This window comes from Carassius gibelio, chromosome A22 (genome assembly GCF_023724105.1).
Source record: "Carassius gibelio isolate Cgi1373 ecotype wild population from Czech Republic chromosome A22, carGib1.2-hapl.c, whole genome shotgun sequence".
Taxonomy (NCBI): Eukaryota; Metazoa; Chordata; class Actinopteri; order Cypriniformes; family Cyprinidae; genus Carassius; species Carassius gibelio.
The window spans coordinates 18,292,858-18,319,286 of record NC_068392.1 but is presented as its reverse complement, the minus strand read 5'-3'; the positions used below and the strand labels follow the sequence as shown (position 1 = coordinate 18,319,286).

At 39.0% G+C, this 26,429-nt stretch overlaps 2 protein-coding genes across 7 annotated transcripts in view; both read left to right on the top strand.

Annotated features, from left to right (window-relative positions):
- LOC127943028 (Fc receptor-like protein 5) overlaps nt 1–24,699 on the top strand; it is a 37,187-nt gene extending 12,488 nt beyond the window's left edge. Inside the window, exons 8-11 of one of the 6 annotated variants that reach the window (XM_052539124.1) lie at nt 20,480–20,596; nt 21,740–21,841; nt 22,097–22,153; nt 22,317–24,699. In XM_052539124.1, coding sequence (XP_052395084.1) covers nt 20,480–20,596; nt 21,740–21,841; nt 22,097–22,153; nt 22,317–22,414 — 374 coding nt within the window. In that variant the 3' untranslated portion in view covers nt 22,415–24,699. Of the gene's footprint in view, nt 1–20,479; nt 20,597–21,724; nt 21,842–22,096; nt 22,154–22,316 lie in introns of all 6 variants that reach the window. The other 5 variants (XM_052539122.1, XM_052539123.1, XM_052539121.1 and 2 more) reach the window with 5 other exon arrangements.
- LOC127943031 (Fc receptor-like B) overlaps nt 1–26,429 on the top strand; it is a 78,431-nt gene that overhangs the window by 12,533 nt on the left and 39,469 nt on the right. The window contains exon 2 of the mRNA XM_052539130.1: nt 15,640–15,788. Coding sequence (XP_052395090.1) covers nt 15,758–15,788 — 31 coding nt within the window. The 5' untranslated portion in view covers nt 15,640–15,757. The remainder of the gene's footprint in view (nt 1–15,639; nt 15,789–26,429) is intronic.

The following is a 26,429-nucleotide window of genomic DNA, read 5'->3' as shown; positions in this document are numbered from 1 at the left end:
GTGAGGGAGCAGGAGTAAGTATTCTGATTAATTATTGTGTATAGTATTTTAAAATGTAACGCCAGTACGCCATATTAAGTTAATTGCCTGCGAGCTTCTCCTCCTGTCTGTACGGTATTGTGACAGAGAGTCGAGTGGTTATGACACAATCGTTAGCCTATTTTTACAAAAACTGTTTCTACGGGGCCATAATGTAACATAGAAGGTAATGGAGCCCTTTAGACACTGTTGTGTATCTTTAGAAATAAATAATGGACAAACGGAGTCTTTAAACGCCTCAGATGTAAAGTTAGTCGCTGTCAAAGTGACGCCAAAATGAATGTGAGTCAATGGGAATGCTAACGCAAGTGAAGTTCTGCTACAAGATGGCAGCCCCCAGCCGACTTCAACTTCCGGTCGACTTCCTTGCTGTCTGGTTACTATACGTATGTGCAGAACTAGCGTGCGCAAGAAGCACGACTGGATGTACGGCAAGTCAAATGTTTCAAAATACCATCCTAAATCCTAAACCTAAAAATAATTTTAAGACGAGAAGATTTTCAACTTGAAATGTATTTCCTTTTTTTTTTCAATCAGATTTATTACCGATTACAATGTGATGCTTGAGGCTTTGGCTATTCTTTTTTATAAAAAAGCATACATGTCTTATATGATTTGATTGTGTGAGGAGGATGTGTGCGATTCAGCTCAGCGGGAACAATGTTTCATGCCAGATTGTCTGCCATGCTGTGTGTGACTTTTCTAAGTAATCAACTTAAAGTTTTTGATAAAACTGGTGTTAAAATCACATATAGACTAACATTTAGTCACTTAGATCCAGTTGGTCTGATTCGTTACTGCTAATCGGCTCTTTCATTGACTAAAAAGACTGGACAGAGTAGTGATTCGTTCAAGAATCAGACTTTAATTAATACATTTATTTCGGAAAGTATAAATATCTGATTCATGAATGAATTGAGTCAAATCTTTTGAATGAATCAGTGACACTGGTTCACAGACTCTGCCCGAATGTTTCATTCACAAACTGGCTGTTGGTTTAACAAATTACTGAGTTGTTAATCTGACATTTCCAAAAGATTCGGTCCTGTGAGCAATTGTTTAGTTGACTTTAGAGCCATTTGGTCCAGTTCAGTCTAATTTGTGAATGAATTTCTCAAATTGATTCAGTTGCTTCATTAAAAGATTCATTAAGATTTTTCATTCATGAATCGCACAATACTTATATTGAAAAAGGAAGTCATATCTAGAATTCTACACCAGGTAATAAATTGTTTTTTATTTGTTTCTTTGTGATTTTTATTCATTCATGAATGAATCATTCTGTTGAGTCATTCAATCAGTTGAACCTGTTCACAAATCTCAGCCTAAATGATTCATTCCGAATTCGGTTTTTAGTTCAAGGAATCTGTGAATTGTTAAACCGACTTTTGACAAATCGGACACGTCTAAATATATTTTGAAAAACTACCACATTTATAAATAAAAATCTTTCACAAAAAAAAAAAAAAGAATAATTTAATCAAGTAAACATGGATACAGGTTCACATGCAAGTGAGGACAACATCATAAAAAAGACTAACATGTGCCTTAATGCAAAACAAAAGCATTTCCTCATAGTCATATACTCAACTCTCAGACATCCAAAGGACACAAACTGATTTCCTTAATTCTTTAAACATCACAAGAATAGCACAATTTTTCTTCTATATTTTCAGGTGAGTGGTTGGTATTATTTACATTACAATTTAACGAATTTGATTCATGTTAAAATTTGTTTTTTAGGGATTGTATTCCGACGCTTAAGAAGCGTACGGATGCGGTGAGTAACTTTTTGCTCCATATTCACATCAGTTGAAAGGAGGTTTTTTTGTTTACCTGGTGATCTGCTGTTCGCAGCGGAGGGGACTCGGTCACCTGTCTTTATCTGTGCGTTCGCGCATAGATAGGTGTTGCATTAAAAAAAAAAGAAAAAAAAAAAAGGAGTTTAAAAAAAGGAATCAAGGAGTTTAGTTATCACACTGTCTCCACTGTTCGCAGCGGTGAAATTAAGTAGATGTGTATATATATATATATATATATATATATATATATATATATATATATATATATATATATATATATATATAATTTTGATTGTGTATACACACATTTACATATCATTGGCAAACTCCTGTGCGCAGGAGTATTCCTATGTGTTATCTGAGCTACAACTGTACGCAGCTGTCTAACAATCATGAGACAACCTCTGTGCCATTATTGTCGTGCTACTATGCATCCTCGGGATGGACTTCGCGAGTGTCCATCATGTCTGGGTATAGCCCATTTACTGGAGGACATTGGAAAACCATGCCCGGCCGCAGCTGAGTTCTCCCTACAAGGGAGGGTGCAGAGAGCTAGCCTTTTTGAATGGCCAGCTCATGTTAGAGGTGCATCAGGATCAGTGGTTGATGCACACTCTCTTAAACGGAGAAGGGAACATTCTCCTGTTGAAGTCCATGATGGACCAAGCTGCTCTGATGGAAGAAGGTCAAGGGCTTCAGAACCTCAAGTTGACACCCAGATGCAAATTCTAGCAACTTTACGGGATTTGGCTGGGAAAATGGATAATTTTAGACCCCACGATAGGGGGTTAGGTGGACAACAACATGCCGTTTCATCTGTTGTTTCTGAGGATGATATTCCTGCAAATCAGGGCGGAAGAGGTAACATTCCTGACACAATTTCTCTTCATGCTCATCACTCTCATTTTTGTAGTAATGATCAGGATGTGAGTGAGGAAGATCAAGGAGATGAGTCCAGGTCTTCTGCTATTGATGGAGACCGTAACCAACCTGACATTTTTAACAGAATTCTTAGTGCTGCAAGAATTCTAGGTTTGGAAACCCAGGCTGAGGCATCAACGACACCAGTGGTGCAAGGTGTGTGGGCTGGGGTCTCCCAGTCTCAACCATCTGTTTCGATTCCTGTAACTGAGGACTATTCACAAATGCTAAGCAAAGCCTGGAATCATCCCAAAGCTGCACCCCAGTTCAATGCTGGTTGCAGACGCTTTGCTAATATGCAATATGCTGCCGAAACCGGCATGGGTGGTATGCCAGCGGTGGAGCGTGAAATGGCATCTTTAACATCCTTGGGTCTAGACCGGGTGACTGATGACCCACGCTGTCCCCGGAAAGAGTGTGAGAAGACCGATAACCTAGTGTGTCGAACCTACAACTCAGCCACACGTGCAGCCCGATCTGGTAATGCTTTAGCCATAATTCTGGCTTCTTTACGGAAACTTATAAATCCGGAAGATCGGGACATGGGTTTGGTCGATGCAGCCCTGGTTACGCACGCCCAGCTCACTAGAGACATTGGGGCTTCTATGTCATCTGCAATCCTTTCTCATAGACAGATTTGGTTAGCACAGACTTCCCTACCTGATACTATCAGGAAGGAACTGACATACATGCCCGTCACACCAGGCCGTGTGTTTCACCCAGACTCTCAGACGACACTTGATAAAGCTGAGCAAGCGCGGAAGAGAAGAGAATCAGTGCAACGCACATTTGGTCCCGCTAAGGCAGCTAGACAGTCATATCGAGGCTTTCAGCCCCCTCATCATCCCCATTTTAGTCGGCCAGGACCATGGGAGTTCAACAGAAGACAAAATACCCATTCTCAGAGGTTTGATAGCAGCCAAAGTGCCATACAAGCACCACGGCATTCCCAAATGGCTCGGTCTCGTACATCAGTTACAGATGCACCACAAAAGAAGCGAAACCCCAGGAGCTCAGGCCCCTATGGGGGAACTGCGTAGCAATCCTGGAAGAGCTGCCAGAATCTGCTCCCAGCTATGCCTGGACAGCTGGGAGAGGAAAATCTCAGATCGTTGGGTACTCGCTACGATAAAAAGCGGATACAGAATCCAATTCCGGCAACGACCTCCTTCGTTTTCAGGGATTCACTTAACTGTGGTCAAAGACGCAGTCCAGGCAGAAATTTTATCCAAAGAAATAACAACCATTCTTGGGAAGAAGGCAATTACTCAGCTACAACCCTGCGAACAGCACACTGGGTTTTATTCTAACTATTTCCTTGTGCCCAAAAAAAGATGGTGGTCTCCAACCCATTTTAGACCTAAGACGTCTGAATGCATACATAAAAGTGTTGCCATTCAAGATGCTGACCACCGCCCAAATCTTGGAGGTTATAGAGCCAAACGAGTGGTTTACAACTCTAGACCTCAAAGATGCATACTTTCATGTGCCCATTCATCCAGATCACAGGAAGTTCCTTCGCTTTGCTTTTCAAGGCCAAGCATATCAATTCGAGGTCCTTCCTTTTGGCCTTTCCCTCTCTCCCCGTGTATTTACCAGAGTGGTGTCAGCCGTTCTTTACCCTCTTCAGGCAGTGGGTATAAAGATCCTCCCATACCTGGACGACTGGCTAATCTGTGCACCAAGCAGTCACAAGGTTCTAAGAGATACAGAGGCTGTTATCAACCATGTACAAGAGCTTGGGTTCCGCATGAATTTCAAAAAAAGCAATGTCGAACCACGGCAAGAGACCGTATTTGTAGGGTTAGTTTTGAACACCTTAACAATGACAGCATATCTGTCCCCACAGAGGGTAGCAAGGTTATCTGCCCTGGCACTATCTTTCCGCTTAGGCAAGCGGATGGAGTTGGCACAGTTCCAAAGATTACTGGGGATGATAGCGGCAGCAATAAAGGTAGTGCCTCTGGGACTGCTCAAAGCACGACCATTGCAATGGTGGATCAACAAATTTCAACTCCACCCAAAATTACACAGGCGAGTGAAGTTGAAAGTCACACAGAAATGTGTTCAGGCTCTGCGTCCATGGATAAGCAGCAGCAGGTTGGGTCAAGGTGTTCCTCTGGGAAATATACCAGCGAGGAGAATGGTGGTGACAACCGATGCTTCTCTGAAAGGTTGGGGGGCTGTCTGGCAAGGAAGATCAGTCAGAGGCTCATGGATGTTCCCATGGACTATGGAACACATCAATGTGCTGGAGCTGAGAGCAATCTATCTGTCTTTGAGACACTTGATTCCGTTCCTACAGGACAGGCATGTCCTTGTAATAACTGACAATATGTCGGCAGTTTATTACATCAATCACCATGGAGGCACCAGGTCATTGCGCTGCCTCCAGGAAACCAGGAGACTTCTGTTTTGGGCTCACCCGAGACTCGCCTCTCTCAGGGCAATTTACATACCCGGAAAAGTGAACCGGGCAGCGGATCTCCTCTCCCGAACTGGACCTCTCCCGGGGGAATGGCGATTACACCCGGAGGTGGTGCATCTCATTTGGACCCAGTTTGGGAGAGCCCACACCGACCTGTTTGCATCAGCCGAGACAACCCATTGCAAGATGTGGTTCTCTCTGAGTGGCCAAGGAGGGCCTTTGGGACTGGATGCACTGTCTCACGAGTGGCCGGGAGGTTTATTATACGCTTTTTCATGTGCTCAAAAGGGTGGATCTGGGATGTTGCAAGATCTTACTGATCGCCCCGAAATGGCCAAAGAGACATTGGTTTCCACTTCTCCTACGTCTGGTACAGGGCCATCCATGGCCACTACCAACCAGAACAGACCTTCTCTCTCAAGTGGAGGGACAGATCTGGCACCCAAACCCAGCCACATTACAACTCTGGGTTTGGCCCCTACTGAGCCCCTCTCTTGTCAGCTAGAGGAGGCAGTAAGGAGAACCATAAACAATGCTAAAGCGCCTTCCACTTGGGATAACTACTCGAGTAAGTGGCGTGTGTTCTCTAACTGGTGTCAGGACAAAAACTTGGACCCCATGAATTGTGGTCTCGATTCAATTTTATGCTTTCTTCAGTCACTTTTAGACTCAGGAAAAAAAGTCAACACCGTACGAGTTTATGTGGCGGCTATTTTTTCCATTTCCACAGTATTGTGGAAGGTTTATCAGTTGGTAAACACATGTTGGTTACTCAATTTCTCAAAGGTGCACGTCGCCTCTATCCAGACAAAAGGCTGAGATCACCATCCTGGGATCTTCCCATGGTTCTACAGTCATTGACTAGAGCCCCATTTGAACCATTGGCCCAGGCGGATCTTAAATCACTGACGTGGAAAACTGTTTTTCTTCTTGCTATCTGTTCAGCAAAGAGAGTGGGTGAGTTACATTCTTTAGCAGTAAGTGAAGACTGTCTGAGATGGAAGGCAAACTATTCAGGGGTCTCTCTCTGGCCGAACCCTAATTTCCTGCCTAAAGTTCTTAATACTTGCACGATCAATCAAGTAATCGAACTTGCAGCATTTCAACCTGATCCTGATCTCTCTTGTACAGAACTTGATCTTGCTACCTTATGTCCAGTTCGAGCACTTCGCACATACATTGAGCGGACACAGTCGTTACGACATTTACACACTCAGTTGTTTTTGTGTTTCGATAAGAAAAGTATCGGAAAACCAGCCTCGAAACAGCGCCTATCACATTGGATAGTAGACACTATTGCACACACATACTCCAGTCAGAGCCTACCAGTCCCAGGGAACCTGGTAGCTCATTCTACCAGGAGTCTTGCCACATCCTGGGCAGCACTGAAGGGGGTGGCACTAACGGACATATGTGCAGCGGCATCATGGAGCTCACCTTGTACCTTTGCCCAGTATTACCGGGTCAATGTGGCGGACCCAGTTACGCTTGGGTCCACAATTCTGCTCTCGGCCGCTAAGCAGGGATGTAAAGAAGGAGAGGCTTACATTCCCTCGTGACCTTGATGGCACTAGTCATCCAAGGTAAGACCGTGGTGACGGTCTGAGTGAGGTCGAAATAGATCGTAAGTTATGACCGAATGATGACCGTCACCATTTCTTGTCACTCGGGATGAACTGAGGCGTTCCAGGCAAGAGGAAGTGTTCGGTTCATCCGGATGTTTTATAGGGAACCAACCACTAGGGGTCAGTCACCTGACATTGTTTACATTAGGTCTCGAGGAGAGCTGGCAGAATGGCGTCATTCAAGGTAAGACCGTGGTGAAGGTCATCATTCGCTCTCATAGATCCATAGTTATAGTCATAACTTACGTTATTCTGTGATTAAAATATAAAGATATCAGTGTCTGATTCAACAGAGCCCGATCTGTCGCTAATCCTTCGCTCACGCTCACCTGCTTCTGATTGGACCGATGCTGCTCTGAGTCTGCTCGCCAAACCGAATCCCTGCTCTTTACGTTGACGTAACAGTAGACCCATATGTCATTTTATAAGGATTCCAGAATGTTGATCTTCAGAAAACTAACAATTGTTGAGAGTATTATTATAATTAATATCTTTGTAAGTGAATTTCTCCTGTTTTATTTTTAAATTATACATTAATTTATCTTTGTTTGGTTGTTATTTTATTGAAACCATTTTTTAATGTTATTTTTTAATATAACTTCATTGAAATCATTTTGAGTGCTGCTGTATGTGAGGAGCATGTGTGGATCACTGCTTCCATCTTCTGGACAGTTGATGAATATGTTTTTCATGCGTTATTATGGCTTTCTTATTCAAAGAGTCTGCTATATTGACCTTCCCCTCGCTCTTTTATTCATTTATCTATTTTAATTAGAATACTTGCAGAACAATCAGTGAAGCCAAAAAGTTCATTTTAGCATTAAACACAATCCACTGAATATTCACTTCCTCAAAAGAGAAAAATTACATTTGAATAAAAATATATAAGCTATGAAATTAAACTAGCTGACTGTATAATTTATCAGCAAAACATATCTTGAAAAAAAACCTTTGGTACACATTATACAATTTAAAGATGTTTATTCTGTTAACTATTTGTATTCTCACAATATACATTAAATAAGATATAAATCATGAGAAAAATAAAGGCTTCTAATAATCTTTCTGTGTGCAAAACCATGTATTGTTGTTTTATAACCAATAAATGAGATGACACGCTATGGCTCTAGAACTCTCAAGCTTTATCTACCTTTTTGTTCTTACATGTCACGTGGTTTTTTACGTTACACTCTTACATCACAACGTATCACACTTGAATACATTACACTTTTATACAAATCCCCAGACCTAGTATTATAATAGAAAAACATCATGTTGGAGAGACAGTTTTACAGTAGTGAGTGTCATAACTGAACGTGACGTGCTGTAATTTCTGTAAACTTAAATTTAACAATGTAAATACAATTCTGTCCCTCACATTAAGATAGGGCTTGACTTCAGATGATATAAGCTATATATTGTAGTGCATGAAAACAAAACTGGTGCTCTTTTGTTTCTTTTGGTGTATGACTCCCTCTTGTGTTGTGTTGTATAAAAGCACAATAATCACGGTTGTCTGAAATAACCGCGGTTAGATCAAATAATCACTATTAGATGGTTATTTAATTACGCAACAGGCCTAAGTAAAACATTTTCACAGTGACACAGTAAAAGCAAACAAACCTTGACCTTTCTTTACTGAATCAGGTTTTGCATGTCAAGCATTAAATATTTTGCTCTTTGGAACAAAATGCTACTGTAATCAACATCAATTATTACAGTTAGTATGCAGTTATATGCAATTTTAAACAATTCTTGAGTTGTTTCTTGTTTTTGTTTTTTGTTCTTGAATTCATAGCCAATGAATGCACATGTGATTCTTTTTTAACTCATCCTGTGGTTCTGACTGCAGTGTGAAAATGCTGCATGTTAGCGTACACATGGTGAGAACTACAGGCTTTGGTGGCATTAATGGTTTGTGAACACTACTGAAGAGGAAGACATGGTGTCAAATGCTGAATAGAGTTGTGAAACGCAAGAATAGCTTTGGTTTATTGTAACAATTGAAATGTATAAAATGTTATTTATTAAGAATTACACTTATATTTTGTAGTTCAAATGGTTTTCTTTAAGAAAAAATGTCTCCAATTCAATTATTTCCTCCATTCTGTGTGTAGGGTAAACATTTGAATTAGAAAAAAATAGGTGAAAGTAGCCAAAAAATAAAAATAAAAATTAAAAAAACGGCCCTAGGGGATTAACCAAATATGAGTGATGGTGATATTGACATTTAAATTAAATTAAAATTATTATGTGTTTAAAATTACTGGCATTTATCATTCTGCAAGAACCACTAACAAAACAAGATCTTAAAACCACAAAAAAATGTGCTTCTTCTCACACTGCATGTGGTTTATTTGCCATCTTGACACCATCAGATAGAAACTCTTAGTAATGTGTCTTAATGCAAACTATTTGTTCGTTCTCTTGTACTTCCTCTTTCACATCATTCTCTCAGTTAAATATTGATGTTTGTCTGATGTCAGCTATTTATTTCCTCAGATTTTCCCGACTGTATCACTACATAATCAACAGTGTGAAACATACAGTGACCAGTGTAGTCTGCACTGTTGCCTGAAGGGTGAAACAAATAACGCATTCTACGGAGCCACGAAAAGGTTAGCCGCTTGCTAACGATAGCCAGATACATGAAAGTTTACTTACCACATAAACAGAGTAATGAAGGTTTGTGGACAATAGCTGGTCAAGTGTTGGCAAAAAAACGTGTGTTTTTTTTAAAATGAGTAAAGACTGTTCGAATTGAGGTCATTCCACCAGCTGGGCACAGTCCAGGAAAAGGTCTGTGAGAGTGATTTTGAACTTCTTTGGGATGACACCACAAGGCGTCGTTCACTTGCAGAACGCAAACTTCTGGAGGGTGCATAAGTTTGAACTAGTGAGGCTTGCTCAATTGATCAATTGCAGAGGCTTGACAGTACATGCAGGAAGGCCCACCAGGAGAGCATTACAATAGTCCAGTCTGGAGAGAACAAGAGCTTGGACAAGAAGTTGGGTGGATTGCTCTAACAGTAAGGGTCTAACCTTCCTAATGTTGTATAAGGCAAATCTGCAGGACCGGGACGTTGTAGCAATGTGGTCTGTGAAGCTTAACTGATGATCCATCACAACTCCTAGGTTTCTGTCTGTCCTGGAATGAGTAAAGGTTGACGAACCCTGCTGTTTAGAGTAATTCTGATGAAATGATGAGTTAGCTTCTTGCTTAGTAAGGTTGAGCTGAAGATGATGGTCATTCATCCAGCTAGAAATATCACTCAGACAGGCTGAAATGCGAGCAGCTACCGTCGGGTCATCTGGTTGGAATGAGAAGTTGAGTTGGGTGTCATCAGCCTAGCAGTCATAAGAAAAGCCATACTTCTAAATTAAAGATCCTAATGACATCATGTAGATGGAGAAGAGAAGTGGTCCAAGTACTGAGCCTTGAGGAACCCCAGTAGCAAGTTGTTGTGACTTAGAAACATCACCCCTCCAAGGCACGCTGAAGGATCTATCGGAGAGGTAGGACTTCAACCACAGGAGCGTGGTTCCAGAGATGCCCATCTTTCTGAGGGTGGACAGGAGAATCTGGTGATTAACGGTGTCAAAAGCAGCAGGCAGATCCAGCAAGATGAGTACTGAGGATTTTGAAGCTACTCTTGCCAGTCGCAGTGCTTCAGTAACCGAGAGAAGGGCAGTTTCAGTTGATTGGCCACTTTTGAAGCCAGATTGGTTGCTGTCCAGGAGGTTGTTCTGGACAAGGAACATAGAAAGCTGGTTGAACCCAACTCACTCAAGTGTCTTTGCAGTGAATGCAAGAAGGGATACCGGTCTGTAGTTTTCAAGAAGCGCTGGATGGTTTCTTGAGCAGTGGGCTTACCCGAGCCTGCTTAAAAGCTGAGGGAAATGTACCAGAGTGAAGAGAGGAGTTGATAATCTGAGTAAGCGAAGGTATGACTGAAGAAGAGATTGTTTGAGGGAGGTGAGTGGACATCGGATCAAGTGGACAAGTAGTAGGATGATTGGACAGGATAAGTTTTCAGAGAGAAGGAGGAGAGTGAGTGTGTATTAGTCATTATGAAGTTATCCTGGTGTGGAGAATTTGTCACTTATGGTTCTTGTATTATTTATGAAGAAAAGTCATTCGCTGTAAGAACTGATGAAGGAGGAGGGGGAGGACAGAAAAGAGAAGAGAAAGTTTTGAAAACTGTGCAAGATTCAAATGTTAATTTTGTTATGGTAGTATGTTGTTTTAGCAGTGAAGACATTTGCAGAGGAGAGACTGATACTTAGGTCAGTAAAGTTTCTTGATTTATGCCATTTCCTCTCGGCAGCCCTGAGTTTAGAGCAATGTTCACGGAGAGCATCGGACAGCCAGGGGGCAGATGGGGTGGTCTAGACCAGCGGTTCCCAACCTTTTTAGCGTCAAGGACCGGTTTAATGTCAAGACAATAATGTCAGTACCTGCGTGACTCGCCATAGATGTAAACGTAGAGAAGTAGCTCCGGTTACAATGTTCTTCCGCCAGACGCGAGCGCCAAAAGTTTACAGTTTATCTGAAAATCGTATGGACGAGATGATATACAACACGATTTTACAACCCGCGAATTCCAGAAGCAATCGCACAAAGTTGATAGACGCGTTCGACTTGCATTTCAAATCGCTCTCGCGGTACTTTGATGCCATACAGGTGATCATTCTGTGCAGCGCTGCTTCAAGTCGAACACGCCTAATATAACTGCTCTCCCTCTCTCATAAATGCATATAAAATATTGATACGAGCCGTGACTGTTTCCTATACGTACAGGTTATTTTTCAGCAATAGGAAACCGAGACGTTTGGTCACCATGTGTGTGTGTTTTCTTGTATATGGTTTATAAATATCTGAAATGGGTAACTAAAAAGCATGGTACACGTTGCTAGAAACATACAGCGCTCGCTGTTCCTGTCAGACTTCAGCGAGTTTATCCTCCTGGTTCGCCGTGGCGCTGCCGTCTTCGTCTTTCTTCTTCTGTGGTTTTCCTAGTTCGTGATTGGTCAACTTCAGATAAATCAACAATCGGCTCGTTCAACCACACCAATGTCACGAATTCAAACCGATAGCTCACAAACTTTTTAGACATGTTAAAAAATGATCGAGAGATCGGGAAGTGCTCGTAAGCCACTCTGCTCGGCTCGTAATTCATCGCAAATGATACGAGCCACGACCATATGAGAATACGCGATTTCCAGACCACTGAAAAAAATCGCATGCGAACTCGTACGACAGCAAAAATCGCACCGTGTACGCCCGCCTTTAGAGGGTGAAGGAAGTGAGGATGAAACCATAAAGGATAGGCGATGTGGAGAGGGTGAGCGTAGGTTCCGTCAATAGGTGACCAGCGTTGGAGAGTGTGCTGCTTCAGGAGTAAGTGCGAGGTAAGCAGTAATGAGGAAGTGGTCTGAGGTGTGCAGTGGAGCAACTGAAGAGTTCTCCATGGAGCAACAGCATGTGTAGATGAAGTACAGTTTGTTACCTGATTTGTGACTCACTGTTGTAAATGCATGCTTGAGATCAAACAAAGTGAGTGTTATAGTCAGCAGCCTCTGGTTTATCTAGCCAAGCAGTACCTGAGGAGTACTATCCTCAGGAAAGTTTGACAGTAACACATCCAAGTCCTCCAGGAAATTTCCCAATTGACCTAGGGAATGATAAATGACCACAAAGTGGATTTTAACAGGGTGGGTTACAGTAATGGCATGTGATTCCTCTACACCTCTACACCTCCCAGTCGTACGAGGGGTGTGGGAACAAGTGAAATTAGTGGAGAGGGCTGTGAGAGTTGCAGTATCTTCAGGTTTGATCCAAGTCTCAGTTAGGGCCATGAGGATGAGACAGGAATGAATAGCAATAGAATAAACGAAATCTGGTTTGTTAACTGCAGACTGGCAGTTCCAGAGACCAACTGGAATAGAGAGTGTCATAGTAGAGGACAGGCCGCAGATTTTTGGGATACACCTGCCTTCAACGTACAGTGTGTGCTCTCTGTGTTAGAGTGTCTCGTAATGATAGTAGAGATCTGAAATGATCTAATGACATAATGAGTACAAGTGACCTAAATAAGTATTTGAGAACAAGCTATACAAAAAGTAAAGAAAGGGGAGAAAAGCAATATGCCTTGTCGGTGTCCTTGCTTGGTTGAGTCACGCAGGTAGAGTCGATGGTTTTACTCGCCGATCTTTATGCGAGGGCTGTCACGACAGCTGCCGCTGTGAAACTACCGCTTTTATATTTGTACCTGTTATTGTTATTGAAGTCAGCTGACCACACCTCACTATTTAGCAGATTGAAACTAAAGTGAGTCCCGTGATAGGCAAAAGCAAGAACAAGTGCCACTTCAGCATGTATTTACCACGGTAAAAAACACAGTAAATGAAACAAAGTTTCCAAGCAGCGATGATCGCGCAGTAGTCTAATGAGAAAATGAGCAAAACACTTACAAACTGCTGTCCTTATCTGTTGCTCGACAGCTAATTAAGTAGTTTCACTGGCTATGGCCAGGCCTCACTATTTAGCAAACCAAAACTGGGGAGCCCCAGGTATAACCCGGTTAAAAAAGCATGAGGTGATAAGTGATGATTGTAGTAGGCCTATCATTTAATTATCAGAGCATATAAACAGTGTGATTAAAAAGGTTGAAATTCATTTAAAAGCCGTCTAAAATATATGTTTATTGTTTTATGGTAAAATATAATGTATTTCTGAAAACTGTCCAAACCACCATTTATGTGGTTAAAGGGTTAGTTCACCCAAAAAATAGACCTCCGTTAATCTTCAGAACACAGTTTAAGATATTTTAGATTTAGTCTGAGAGCTCTCAGTCCCTCCATTGAAGCTGTGTGTACGGTATACTGTCCATGTCCAGAAAGGTAAGAAAAACATCTTCAAAGTAGTCCATGTGACATCAGAGGGTCAGTTAGAATTTTTGTGAACCATCGAAAATACATTTTGGTCCAAAAATAGCAAAAACTTTGACTTAATTCAGCATTGTCTTCTCTTCTGTTCTGTACTGTACACAGTTTCAGTGGAGGGACTGAGAGCTCTCGGACTAAATATAAAATATCTTAAACTGTGTTCTGAAGATGAACAGAGGTTTTACGGGTTTGGAACGACACGAGGGTGAGTCATTAATGATATAATTTTCATTTTTGGATGAACTAACTCTTTAAATTTAGCTAAGCGTTAATATTAGCAGTAACACAAAAAGTAAAAAACACAGTAAATGAAACAAAGTTTCCTAGCAACCATGATAGTGCTGTAGTCTAATGAGAAAGTTACACTAACAGAGAGAGCAGGTCATCTGTAACTCTGATGAGAGCAGTCTCAGTACTATGATACGGTCTAAATCCTGACTGGAAATCCTCACAGATACTCTCTCAGGAGGAACATAGCTGAGAGGAGACTGCCTTAAATTTAAGATTTAAGGTGAGTAAAAGTGTTTTTTTTTGTTTGTTTGTTTGTTTTTATACAAGAGGCTGGTTTAGGGTCTAAGTCTAACATACATGATGTTGATTAAGATGATTTAAAAGATTCACACATTTCTTCCTCTCCTATAGCAGAGAATGAGTGGAACTGTTCCTCAGGAGATCTATAGTGCATCTGTGAAGGTGGATTCATTAAGATTGAAAAAAATTATCATTGCATTAGTTTTAATGCTCATCCCTGGCCTTGGTGTATGAATATTAAACTGTGTTCACAGGTATAAATATATCAGTGTCAGAGGCCTGACAGAATAGAAATAGGTTGATGTTAAGATCATATTTGTGGTTTGGTTTGTTCTGTTTCAGCTCTTCCACACTAACCACTGAGGGAGGAAGCTGTTGTTGTTCACTTTATTGCCATGTAAATACATAAGTAAGGAACAATTGACTACAAATAATTGGCCGATGATTTATTCAGGTTTTTTATTAGGTTTTTGTACTTAAACCGTTATTACTGTTAACTGTGTAAGTGATATGTAACTGTAAAGTGGTCAGGAGAGCTGCCTGGAACTAGAGGCTGACATGTTTTCGGGACTCTCACGGGTCACAGGAATCACGCAGGATTGGAAACAAAATCACTATTAATCACAGGATTGGGACGGGACAGGAAATGTCAGCTGGAGAGAGCAGGACAGGGAATCATAATAACACTTTGATCCCCAACTTTATACACAAATATAGCTTATCTTCTAAATAAATAATCTCTAAACTGTAGGCCTTTATTTTAATTTTGAACTCAATTCTAATCACCCTGTCTCTTTATGTTCTTCTGTTTGTTAGCTTTGGTGTGAATGATGTTCATGTGATGGACAGATTATTATTGGCTGGTCTATGTCATACAGTAGCGTACATCGGGCAGGACGTCCAAAAGCCCACTTATCATTCATAGACCTCAAATATAGCTTTTCATCTAAAAGATGTAATAACTTTACATGGTCGCTCAATCTAATGTTAACCAACAGAAATGTGTGCTATTGAAGTGTGTGTGGAAACTGAACAGCGGCGCTCGGAGATGGAGGCACCAGTCTTGGACACTTCAGAACTTGCCTCAGCCAATCAGATTCAAGCATTCAACGGCCTCGTAGTATAATACCAACATTTGAAAAGAGCAATCAATATATCGCTCCATTTCCCTTGTTCATTAAACACACTAGAATACAACTTTTCATATTAGCAAATAAACACTGTTCAGTTTAATACTGAAAGGATCATGACAACATTTCTGTAGAAAACTTGCATGTTAGTCAGTGTGACATTTTGTGAAAACAAGATTATCAACATTATCAAACAATCTTCTGTAACACATGAGGTACACTTGTGTGTCTTTAATCTGTCTGATGTTTCTAAAGATCTGACCACAGGTTTGAGGAAGTCTTGAGTCTTTAACACACTCTGTGTCTTTAAGCGTCTGACATCATTCAGTCAGTATGGAGCTCAGTCCACTTCCTCTTCTGCTCTGTGAGTATTATTCTCTCTTAATGTGTTTCAGTGGATAGTTATTATATGATGTAAATGATCAAGTGTTTTAGTGTTCCTAGATTTATGTCTTTTCTGTCTGATCTCAGAGTTTCAGATCCAGCTGTAGTTCATGATATAAGATGTATTCACTAAACTCAAATATGAGTGAAAGATGAGTTTGAGAGAGGAAGTGTGCAGTTAGTGCTGTTTGTGAAAGAGAAATGCTCTCTGTTGTGTTGTAGATCAGTGTGTTTGCTCAGTGATTCAGTTTTGTGATGTGTAATGCTGTTGAATCAGTTCTGTTGGTTTGTTTTGCAGTTATTGTTGCTGTTGTTGTAATATTCACTAGTTCACAGTTAGTAAGAGTTTGTCTTTATTCTTCTGCTCGTGATCAGACTGTTGGAGTGAAGTTCCCTAAACACTTCTCTGCTGTGATCAAATCTATAAAATACCAGTCAGATGATTTCATGTTTATCTAGACACATATACAGACCCAGTTTATCTTTATAATTATCAGCTCAATGTTCACATTGTAATGAGGTTTCTCTTTGTGTTTTTAGTGCTGATCTCAAACATCTTCTCTCAACATACTGAAGGTGAGTCGATTTGATTCATATATTTCATGACATACAACATACACAGATATGTTTCTTATATTCTCTGTGAAATCTAAATTGAGATCTTCTTCTGTTGGAAAACTTTCACAACTTTCATGTTTCCAAATCCTCAATGATTGTATATAGACAGATCTTTCATAAATGACTATTACAGCAATAGAGAACAACACTTCAGTCTCATCTGATTTATGTGTGTTTTAGACTCAAGTATCTGTTCATACAGTGAAAGCAGTATGTTATTTTTATTGTGAATTGTTGTCACTGTACAGAAAACCCAAAAGCCACAGTGAGCATCAAACCTGCTCAACATGTGTTCAGAGGAGAGACAGTCACTCTCAGATGTGATGTATATAGTGAAGGAGTCTCTAGCTGGCTGTACGTCTGGTTTAAAGACACTTCAGGCCGTGTTTTCAGTGAACTACAGGAAGTCACATTCAGTCCTGTTACTGAGTCTGACGCAGGTGAATACTCCTGTTATGGAGCAGAGAGAGACAGACCACGCATCTCACACCGCAGTGATGAAGTTACACTGATAGTATCAGGTGAGTTTGATCATCTCTTCACATACACACACAAGTTTAACATGTTGTTAATGAGTGATTTCTCATCTTCAGTTCCCAGAGCAGTGTTAAGTGTTTCTCCACAGAAGTGGTTGACTGAAGGAGATTCAGTGACTCTGATCTGTCAGGTTAATGGTTCCTCTACAGACTGGACATTCAGCTGGTTCACTGAAACTCTCTCATCAGGTAAGATATAATGTGATTCATGTAGTAACATCTGAATAAACTGACTTCATAAAGAAACAGAGAGATTAAAAATACTGAATCATTCTGAATACTCTGATTATACCAACAATGGTCATTTATACGACTTTCATTTCTTGAGCTAACTGCACATTTTCACTTCAAACAGACAACAGCAATCATTATAAGCGTCTCTCAGACAGCAGCAGATGAGCTGGAGGACACTACACGGTCAGTTCTGCTGATCTAAAACACACAGGGGTTTATGTGTGTTCAGCAGAGAGAGGAAAACCAGCATATAACTCAACCATCAGCAACAAACAGCTACTGTGGGTCACTGGTGAGTTCAGACTGAGACACAGAATGAACGAGACTCTCTGGAGATTTTCATTGATCTTTATAGAGTTTGTCTTGAAATGTTGTCCTGTCATAATATACAGCTACTGATTAATGGTGTCAATGGAGAAAGATGCTTCTGCTGTCAGGTGTAGATACTGTATCTACTAGCAGAGCCTAAACAGACCAAACTAACCAACACAACCTTGATTCATGGGTCAGCTGCAAAAAATGTAAAACATTAAAATCTAATACTGGAAAATCAGGTAACACTTTAGATTACAACCCGTTAAGAACTACATAAGTATACTGTATTTACAGTGTATGTCTCTGTAATTATAGTGTACCAATAAAGAGCATTTGTGTATGTATAAGGGAACAAAATTTGGGGAATAAGGGCTTAACAACCCTATATACAACCTGCAAAGAACTGTGTAAGTAAACTGAAGTTACAGTGTGAGTTTGTGTAATTATAGTGAACCTATTCAGTAACTCAGTGTAGATATAGAGGAATAATACGTGATGTTTGGGGAATAAAGGAGTAACAACCTGTAACATTACTCCTCATTTATACAGTAAACTAAGGCTACCTTTTCTAATATTACGTGGTATGTATGGCCTAAACAACAATGTTTTTGATATTGATTTAGAAAGATAATGTACTTTTTATAATTTTATATTGATATTTCATTATAGGCATTTTTATCCATTCTATTATTAAAGGATACATGATGGAGACTGAACAATAAAACTGGACATGTAGTGAAATGAGTTAATGAGTTTCTGCTATGATTTATAATTCACGAGTCTACTTACCTTATGAAAGCTTATTCACCGATCTCAGCAACTTCACACGAGCAGCTTCATAACACAACTATCACCAAATAACTGTGTATGATATATCATCAAGGTTCAGTTTAAAACAAGCTCACCTCTTTCCAGCTGTTCGCAGAAAAATACATACAACATTTATATTTCAGTGGATGTAAACTGTGATGTTTTGTAGCAAAAAAAAAAACATAAATAAATAATAATAATAATAATAATAAAAAGGAGATTTGGCCATCGATTAATTAAATTAAACTAGTGTAATATTTTTTTCTGTAATTACTGTATAAATATACCCTTGTTCTGTGTCTAAGTCCACCTTGTTCCCCTTTTATTCCCCAAACTTAGCATATTGTTCCCTTATATCTGCATAGAGGGGCTGAATGGGTAAACTATAATTTCAGAAACAATGATACAGTAAATTCTGTTTACTGACGTAGTTCTTTGCAGCTTGTAATCTAAAGCATTACCTAAAATTGTCATAAAAAGCTAAAATATGACTACCGTGCCACAAAAGTGTTACTTACACAAGTGAACTTGAGGGAACATAATTAAATGTATAATCTGATCTATTTAATAAACAGAGTTTTCATTATGAAATTTTATGTCATTGACCAGACCTTGATTCTAGGTATATTATAGTCTATTAGTAAAATTACTAGTTACAGTTTATGGAGGTTTCTTATTAGTAAAATAGAAGATACACAGATGGATGGGGGCTGGAAGATTGTTCATCATCAGTGTGGGGAACAAAAACAGGATCTACATGTACAATCAGATCCACCAGCACAGGTGACGCTGGAGTGTACTGGTGTGAGTCTGAATCTGGAGAGAAAACTCATCCTGTGAATATCACTGTACACCGTGAGTCTGTGTTTCTGTGTTTATTCAGTTCACAAAGCCCTCATTTTATAATTCAGATATAAATAGACTTAATTTATATAAACTTATATAAATGTCTATTCTATATAATTTGTATAAATTTCTATTAACTAAATATATTTATTATAAAAGAAAATTGATATCTATAAATAGATATAAATGCGTTCTTCAAGTGGTAGAGCATTGCATTAGCAATGTGTTCGAATCCCAGGAACACATTTTAGGAGAAAATGTTAGCCTGAATGCATTGTAAGTCGCAAAGCATCTGCTAAATGCATAAATGTAAATTTAAATAGACAGATTTTGATCTCAATTCATTCACCCATGTGATCTTATTCCTAAATATCAATGAGTCTGCAAGACTATTAACCCTTTGAGTATTAAACCATTGCTCAAACTCTGAGTTTTGTCATTTAAAAAATAAAAATGATTGTGATTCTCAGTTTATCCAGAACCGTGCAGCTCTTGTTGGTCACTCTTATGTCATGTAAACAAATAAATGTTTATTTGTTATTTGTTTACATATATTTCATAAACCCCGAGTTTGAGAACAATGAGTCTGAATTTGAAAAAATAATTAATAGTATAATTTGTCTTTTGATAAAAAGTGAAAACGGGTCCCACAGACCCAAGCACCATACAAGGGTTAAATGATCTTTTCCTGATTAATTTTATTTTGTGGATTATTTTAATGTTGAATAGATGTTGCTTTTATTGTATTACTGCCTTTTAATTTATGATTGTCATTCATTTGTAAGTTGTTCTTGAGTGTTTTTGAATGGCAGCTCTAAAGAAAATGCTTTTATTATTATTATTATTATTATTATTATTATTGTTGTTGTTGTTATTATTATTATTTATTATTATTATTATTATTATTATTATTATTATTATTATTATTATTATTGTCACCACACTGATTCTTACTCTTCATCAGCTGATGTTTGCTCTGTTTCTGTAGATGGTGTGATTCTGGAGAGTCCTGTTCATCCTGTGACTGAAGGAGAGACTCTGACTCTACACTGTTTAGATAAATACTCAACTCCAAACCTCAGAGCTGATTTCTATAAAGATGGGACACTCATCCAGAGTCAAACTACAGAGATGATCATCTCTACTGTCTCAAAGTCAGACGAGGGTTTCTACTCCTGCAAACACAGAGAGAGAGGAGAGTCACCCGAGAGCTGGATCTCAGTCACAGGTGAGAGTAGGAACTGTAAACACTACTGAAATGTTTCTGTGTAATATACAGCACTAATATGACTGTACAATGTGTTGATCTCAGCTTCCTCCAGAACATCAGGATCTGATCTCAATCCTGTGATAGTTGGAGTGACTGCTGGACTCACAGTTTTGATCATTGTCGTCTTGGTCCTGCTGTGGTGCTACAGAAACAACAAAGGTTCATCTTCTGCCAGATTAAGTATTATTGAAGCCAATTAAATATTGAGCTAGTGTTCACACCTCCCTTTTTAGAAAAGGGTGTAGTTTCAATATCCTGTTCTGATGATTTGTGCTCCCATTGAAACAGTAGGTAACACAATGTGACAACAAAAACATGCTACCCATCAGATTCTGCTTTATTAAAGCCTACACCTACAGTACCCTTACAGTAATGCAAATACAGTAATTATGTGTTGTTCAGCATGAAACATGCCCAATGAGGTAGGACAATCTGACGGGGTAAGATGAAAAGTTAGGACACCTGGCATAATAATGCTGACCTTTGCAAATAACAACTATTATTACAAGCTCTTTACAGAAAACACACTTGTTTTATAATCAGTTATTGTACTGTTCATAACAAATGCTTGTTTATGAAAGACACAGACGGGGAGCATGGAGAGATGAAAAAATTATTCTATTTATGCTAATTCTGGAAGGATGTGAAGTCAGCGTCACTGAAAACAGACAGAGACGATTGTAGCTTTAGCTTTAGCTAATTGATCCTCTTCCAGAAGCAATCTTTGCACAACTCCAGCTCTGAACTGACCCTCGATTGTGAGGCTGTCCGAAGTAAAATGATTGGCACAAATATATAAGACTTTAATATTATTTTTTGTGGATATATTTCCAGGACATATCCTTTGAAAATTAAAAGTAAGCACTGTGTCAGTTATCTGTCAGTGTAGATGCTACTAGACATATTACTGCCCTCCAAAGGTTAAAGTTTGAACTAAACTCTTATATACAGTCCTGTTTAATACAAAAACTGAAGAAATGTCACTATGATAAAACAAAGAAGTAACAGAAACCACTTCAACTCCAAAAAGTGCTTTTATTTTTAAATGATACTTTTAGCACTCCAGGAAAACATGCCCTTCTTTTTCTACTGTTTGGTTGTATAGAAAAATAATGTCTACCCTTCATTTCCTTTCCCCATCCTCTCTTCCATTCTTTTATTAAGCCCTCTTTGCTTTAAAACACTGCAGCCACACAACTGTGTTCAAACACTTTATAAAAGTGTTTTTCTTCTTTGCATAATAGGAGATTAAAGTCATTTTTGTCCCCCTTATTTTCTCCTGAACAGTTTCTGTTTGTCTAGGTGGAAGATCTCAGTCTCTCTCTCGTGTCGGTCAACAGAAGAACAGCAGTCAGACATCAGAGAAGAACCAGAGTGAAGACGTATATACAGCACTCACGTCTGGTCAGTCTGTACTCATTAACCTTAAATATTTGACCAGAAGTCTTTACAAGATTATTAAATAGTTTCCACCTCTTCTAAAGCAATTTGATATAATTCAGTTTCATTTCATTATCAATAATGCATAAAATATTTCACGTCACTTATAATGTTAATAGCACATGACATATTTAGCTGACTTGAGCTATAATCAATGTCAACATGAAAGCAGTATTTTTCTGTGGGCTTTAATTCTTATGATAGATTAATTTATTACAGGAACTGCTCATATTTATGACTCTCTTGATGCCACAAGAAATAAAGACATAAGCACAGGTAACTAATGATGTTACAGAAGGTAATTATGTCAAGTTGATCATTTAATAATGCAGTAGTTCTTTTATAAATAATCACATCTATCTTATATTTTACTGGGATATTTGCAGAGAAAATTCAGTTAAAACAAATGTCCTATTCTTTTCTCTGTTATTCATTGTAGACATTGTAAGTGGACGTACTGTAAGAAAGAATTATCAGGACATTGAAGATCTCAATGAAGATGATTATTACAACACAGCAAAGACAAAGTACATGTGACCTTGGGTTAGACCTTGGGTCTAAATGAACCACTAACATCCTAAGCTCAAATATTTTACACAGTTATAGTTTACTGTCCTTAATATAAATGAAGTTGCTCCTGTTGTAACAGCTGTGCTCTGTATGTTAATGACGTTCTGACTCCTAATAGTCTGAGATGGTTCTCGGTGTCCCACACCCGCTCCCATTATACAACTGGTCACCATTTACTCAGGATGTGATCATCTCAAATGATCTAGAAACAACATAATGATTGACTGTCTTTCTACAATGAGCCCTTTTGGGAAATGAGCAGGATTGAACATCTATTGTGGAGTAGAATCTGGGTCAGGGCAGACTATAGTTTCTTCCAGTCCCATCACAGCATCACACTCACTCCTGTTACCAGTGTTGGGGAAGCTACTTGGAAAATGTAGTGAGCTAAGCTACCAGTTACTCTACAGTAAATGAAGCTTCACTACACTGAAGCTACCCCCCTGGGAAATGTAGCAAGCTAAGCTACATCAACAGTAGCTTGCTACATCTAAGCTACTTTTAAAATTACATTTTTTATGTTGAACACGTTTTATTACAAGTTAATGCTATCTCAGTGCTCAAAATTGTCAGTCAAACAGATAGGCAGGTGTAATTGTTTAGTTTAATTGTTTTTTTGTGTTCCTTATCAATTTGGCAACAAAAACAATCAAAATACATGTAATTAACAATGTGCGCACAAGTAAGTGTATGCAGCTGTTACATGGGCATGCTTAATATACTGTAGGACTTTGCAGAACAAAATGCAAGACCTCCAAACAGTACAAAAAAATTGGCCAGGCTGGACCCTGATAATTTTTACAAGCAGCATCTGAAAACATATTTTCTCTCTGTTATCTCGGTCAGTGTCATGTACTTGTTGAGGTACGGCCACGGCAACTCACTCCTCGGGATTAACTGTTCTCCGACCTCATCCTATGCCATCATTTCATCAAATAATTTTTTGCGTAACTGGCCAAGGAGTGGTACCATCCGGAGCAGAAGATGGCGGTAATGCATCATAAAGATGGTTGGTTGCTATCCAGCGTAAACACGAACAAGATGAAGTAGCGCCGTCGCGTCACTACTGATCCAGGATCAGCGATCTTAGCCGTTGTATTTCCCGATTTGAGTTTGAACTTCATAAATGCTTGCGAAAATGTAGCTTGTGTGGAAGCTACCGCACTACTTGGAAAAAAAAGAGCTTCGCTACTAAAAAGCTATTTGATTCAGAAAGCAGCGAAGCTACGACCAAGCTACTGAGAAATGTAGTTAAACTAGTAGCTTCGCTGCTTGTAGCGACGCTACTGCCCAACACTGCCTGTCACACAGATTACACATCCCTTCATCCCTAGGCAAAAGGAAATACACACATTTACTTGGGATTGGGAGTGGAGTAACTGAGAACTATAAAAGCAAATGGGATTATCTAAATGTACTAAACATTATGAGAGTTCAAACATAGCCAAAAGTCAAAAGTGTAAAAACATTGGCATTGTGTTTGTGTGTGTGTGTGTGTGTATGTGTTGTTTTCTTTATGTGTGTTCTTTCACTTTTATCAGTGTGTACATCCTTTATCCACATATGTGCATTCAGCAGACAATGTCCTGCATTGGAGGATTCTGAATATTCTGAATGGTGTATTATTCATTGGAATTGTGTTGTTGAGGAAATTATGCAATTGTCCTATTGCACGTTTGCCTATTTCTTTATATGTAATACTTTTGTATTGCATCTGCATATATTGTAAGTATTTTGATTTGTAAAGTGGTTTATTAAGAAGAACACCACACGTTATATTATAATTATTTAAAAATATTAATTGAGCAAATATTTATAGCATATAATAGCAAAATTATAGCTATAAATGAAACATTAGTAAGAGCTTTGCTAAAGAAAAATGTTGAAAAGTGATGTTACCGTAGAATGCTGTGTTGCAGACTCAGAACAGCAGGCATCAAATAAAAAAAAGAGTAGAAATATGAAAATTGAAAATTGAAGGCTTCTTAAAGGGAGCTTCTGAGGGTATTTACAGACCTCATGACATCACAAGACACTGAAATCCACCTGCTGTCTACAAGGGACTGAAGTGAAATGAGGAAACCAGATGTGGAACAGTTTCTCCGGTGCTAGCGGCCTTGACATTGATGCCTCTAAACAAACGAGCTGACAAATTATAGGTCTTTGTTTTTATATATATGTGTGTGTGTGTGTGTGTGTGTGTTTATACTGTATATATATTTGTATTTTTGTATTTATAAAATAAACTTATGCTTAGCTATAACTAAGAAGCTCGCCTCGCCAGTTTTGACTGATTTGACTTGCTTTACTTAACCTGAGAATAATTAAATAAGGTAGAAGGTGTTGAAGAATTAGCACTGTAAAACGGTGCCCAACATGTGGGGGGAATATAGATCATTGATTACTGGCCAGGATCAATGACCAATTGCTCATCCTAGACAATAAGTTCTAGACACGAGATTATAGTGTTTGATAGGTGAAACAGATCCTATAAAAACTTGAGTAGACTAAAATTGAGTACTATTAGAGTAGTAAAATTGTATAGGCCCAGAAAGGGTTAAATTTGCACATAATAAGTAAGAATCTTGTAAGTTAGATGCAAATGCTTACTGAGGTTGGAGAAGTCTTAAGGGGCTATAACCCTGTCAAGTGGGGGACATCCTGCTTGGTGGTAGTAAAGCCCACAAACATACAAGAGTATATGGTAACCGTGTGGTAAAAAGTATAGTAGTTTATTTCTCCCTTTGCATTTATTTTATTTTTATTTTCTGTTTTCTGTAAATTACCAAGTCAGAAGAAACAGTGAATACCTGCATTTTTCCTTGAGTCGTCAGTAGGTGGTGCTGTGTGCATTTTGCATGGGACATACGCATGTGCTGTTTTCAGACCTTTTTGGGTGATGTGCAGGGAGCAACGTTGGGGAGATGCGCACTCTCTGTAATCAGTGACATATTTAAGACCATCCAAGGGTACATATAGTATTTTTTTTTAATTTCTGGATATATTTTAATTTCTGCATATATATATATATACATATATATATATATATATATATATATATATATATATATATATATATATATATATATATATATATTGTTTCTAAGGATGTCATTTCATTAATGTTGTATTGTGTACGATAGTATGATGTCACACCATGCGGTGTAGGCCTGCGTAGCAGTCGATTCTGTTCCCCGCGGAATGTCAGTTCCCCTTTACGCAAACATACTATAATTCTTGCGTAGTTGCCGAGTTACTGTCATAGACAGTAAAAGAAATGGACACAGTGACCCCATTGGAACTCAATTGAGACAAGTGAAGCCCGTTTTTAGCGTTTTTTAGCACTTCCGTTGCTGACGCGCAGACTCAAACTAAGCTTGATGACGTCAGCAACCTGTCTGACAGATGTAAATCTTCTAGTAGCTGTGTGTGCAAACTGCCATCGTTAATCTTGCAGAGACGGCGAGCTTGAGCGGGGAGTTCTTTGTCGCGAGTGAGCAGGAGTAAGTATTCTGATTAATTATTTTGTTTAGTATTTTAAAATGTAACGCCAGTACGCCATATTAAGTTAATTGCCTGCGAGCTTCTCCTCCTGTCTGTACGGTAATGTGACAGAGAGTCGAGTGGTTATGACACAATCGTTAGCCTATTTTTACAAAAACTGTTTCTACGGGGCCATAATGTAACATATAAGGTAATGGAGCCCTTTAGACACTGTTGTGTATCTTTAGAAATAAATAATGGACAAACAGAGTCTTTAAATGCCTCAGATGTAAAGTTATTCGCTGTCAAAGTGACGCCAAAATGAATGTCAATGGGATGCTAACGCAAGTGAAGTTCTGCTACAAGATGGCGGCACGCGGCCGACTTCAACTTCCGGTCGACTTCCTTGCCGTCTGGTTACTATACGTATGTGCAGAACTAGCGTGCGCAAGAAGCACGACTGGATGTACGGCAAGTCAAATGGTTCAAAATACCATCC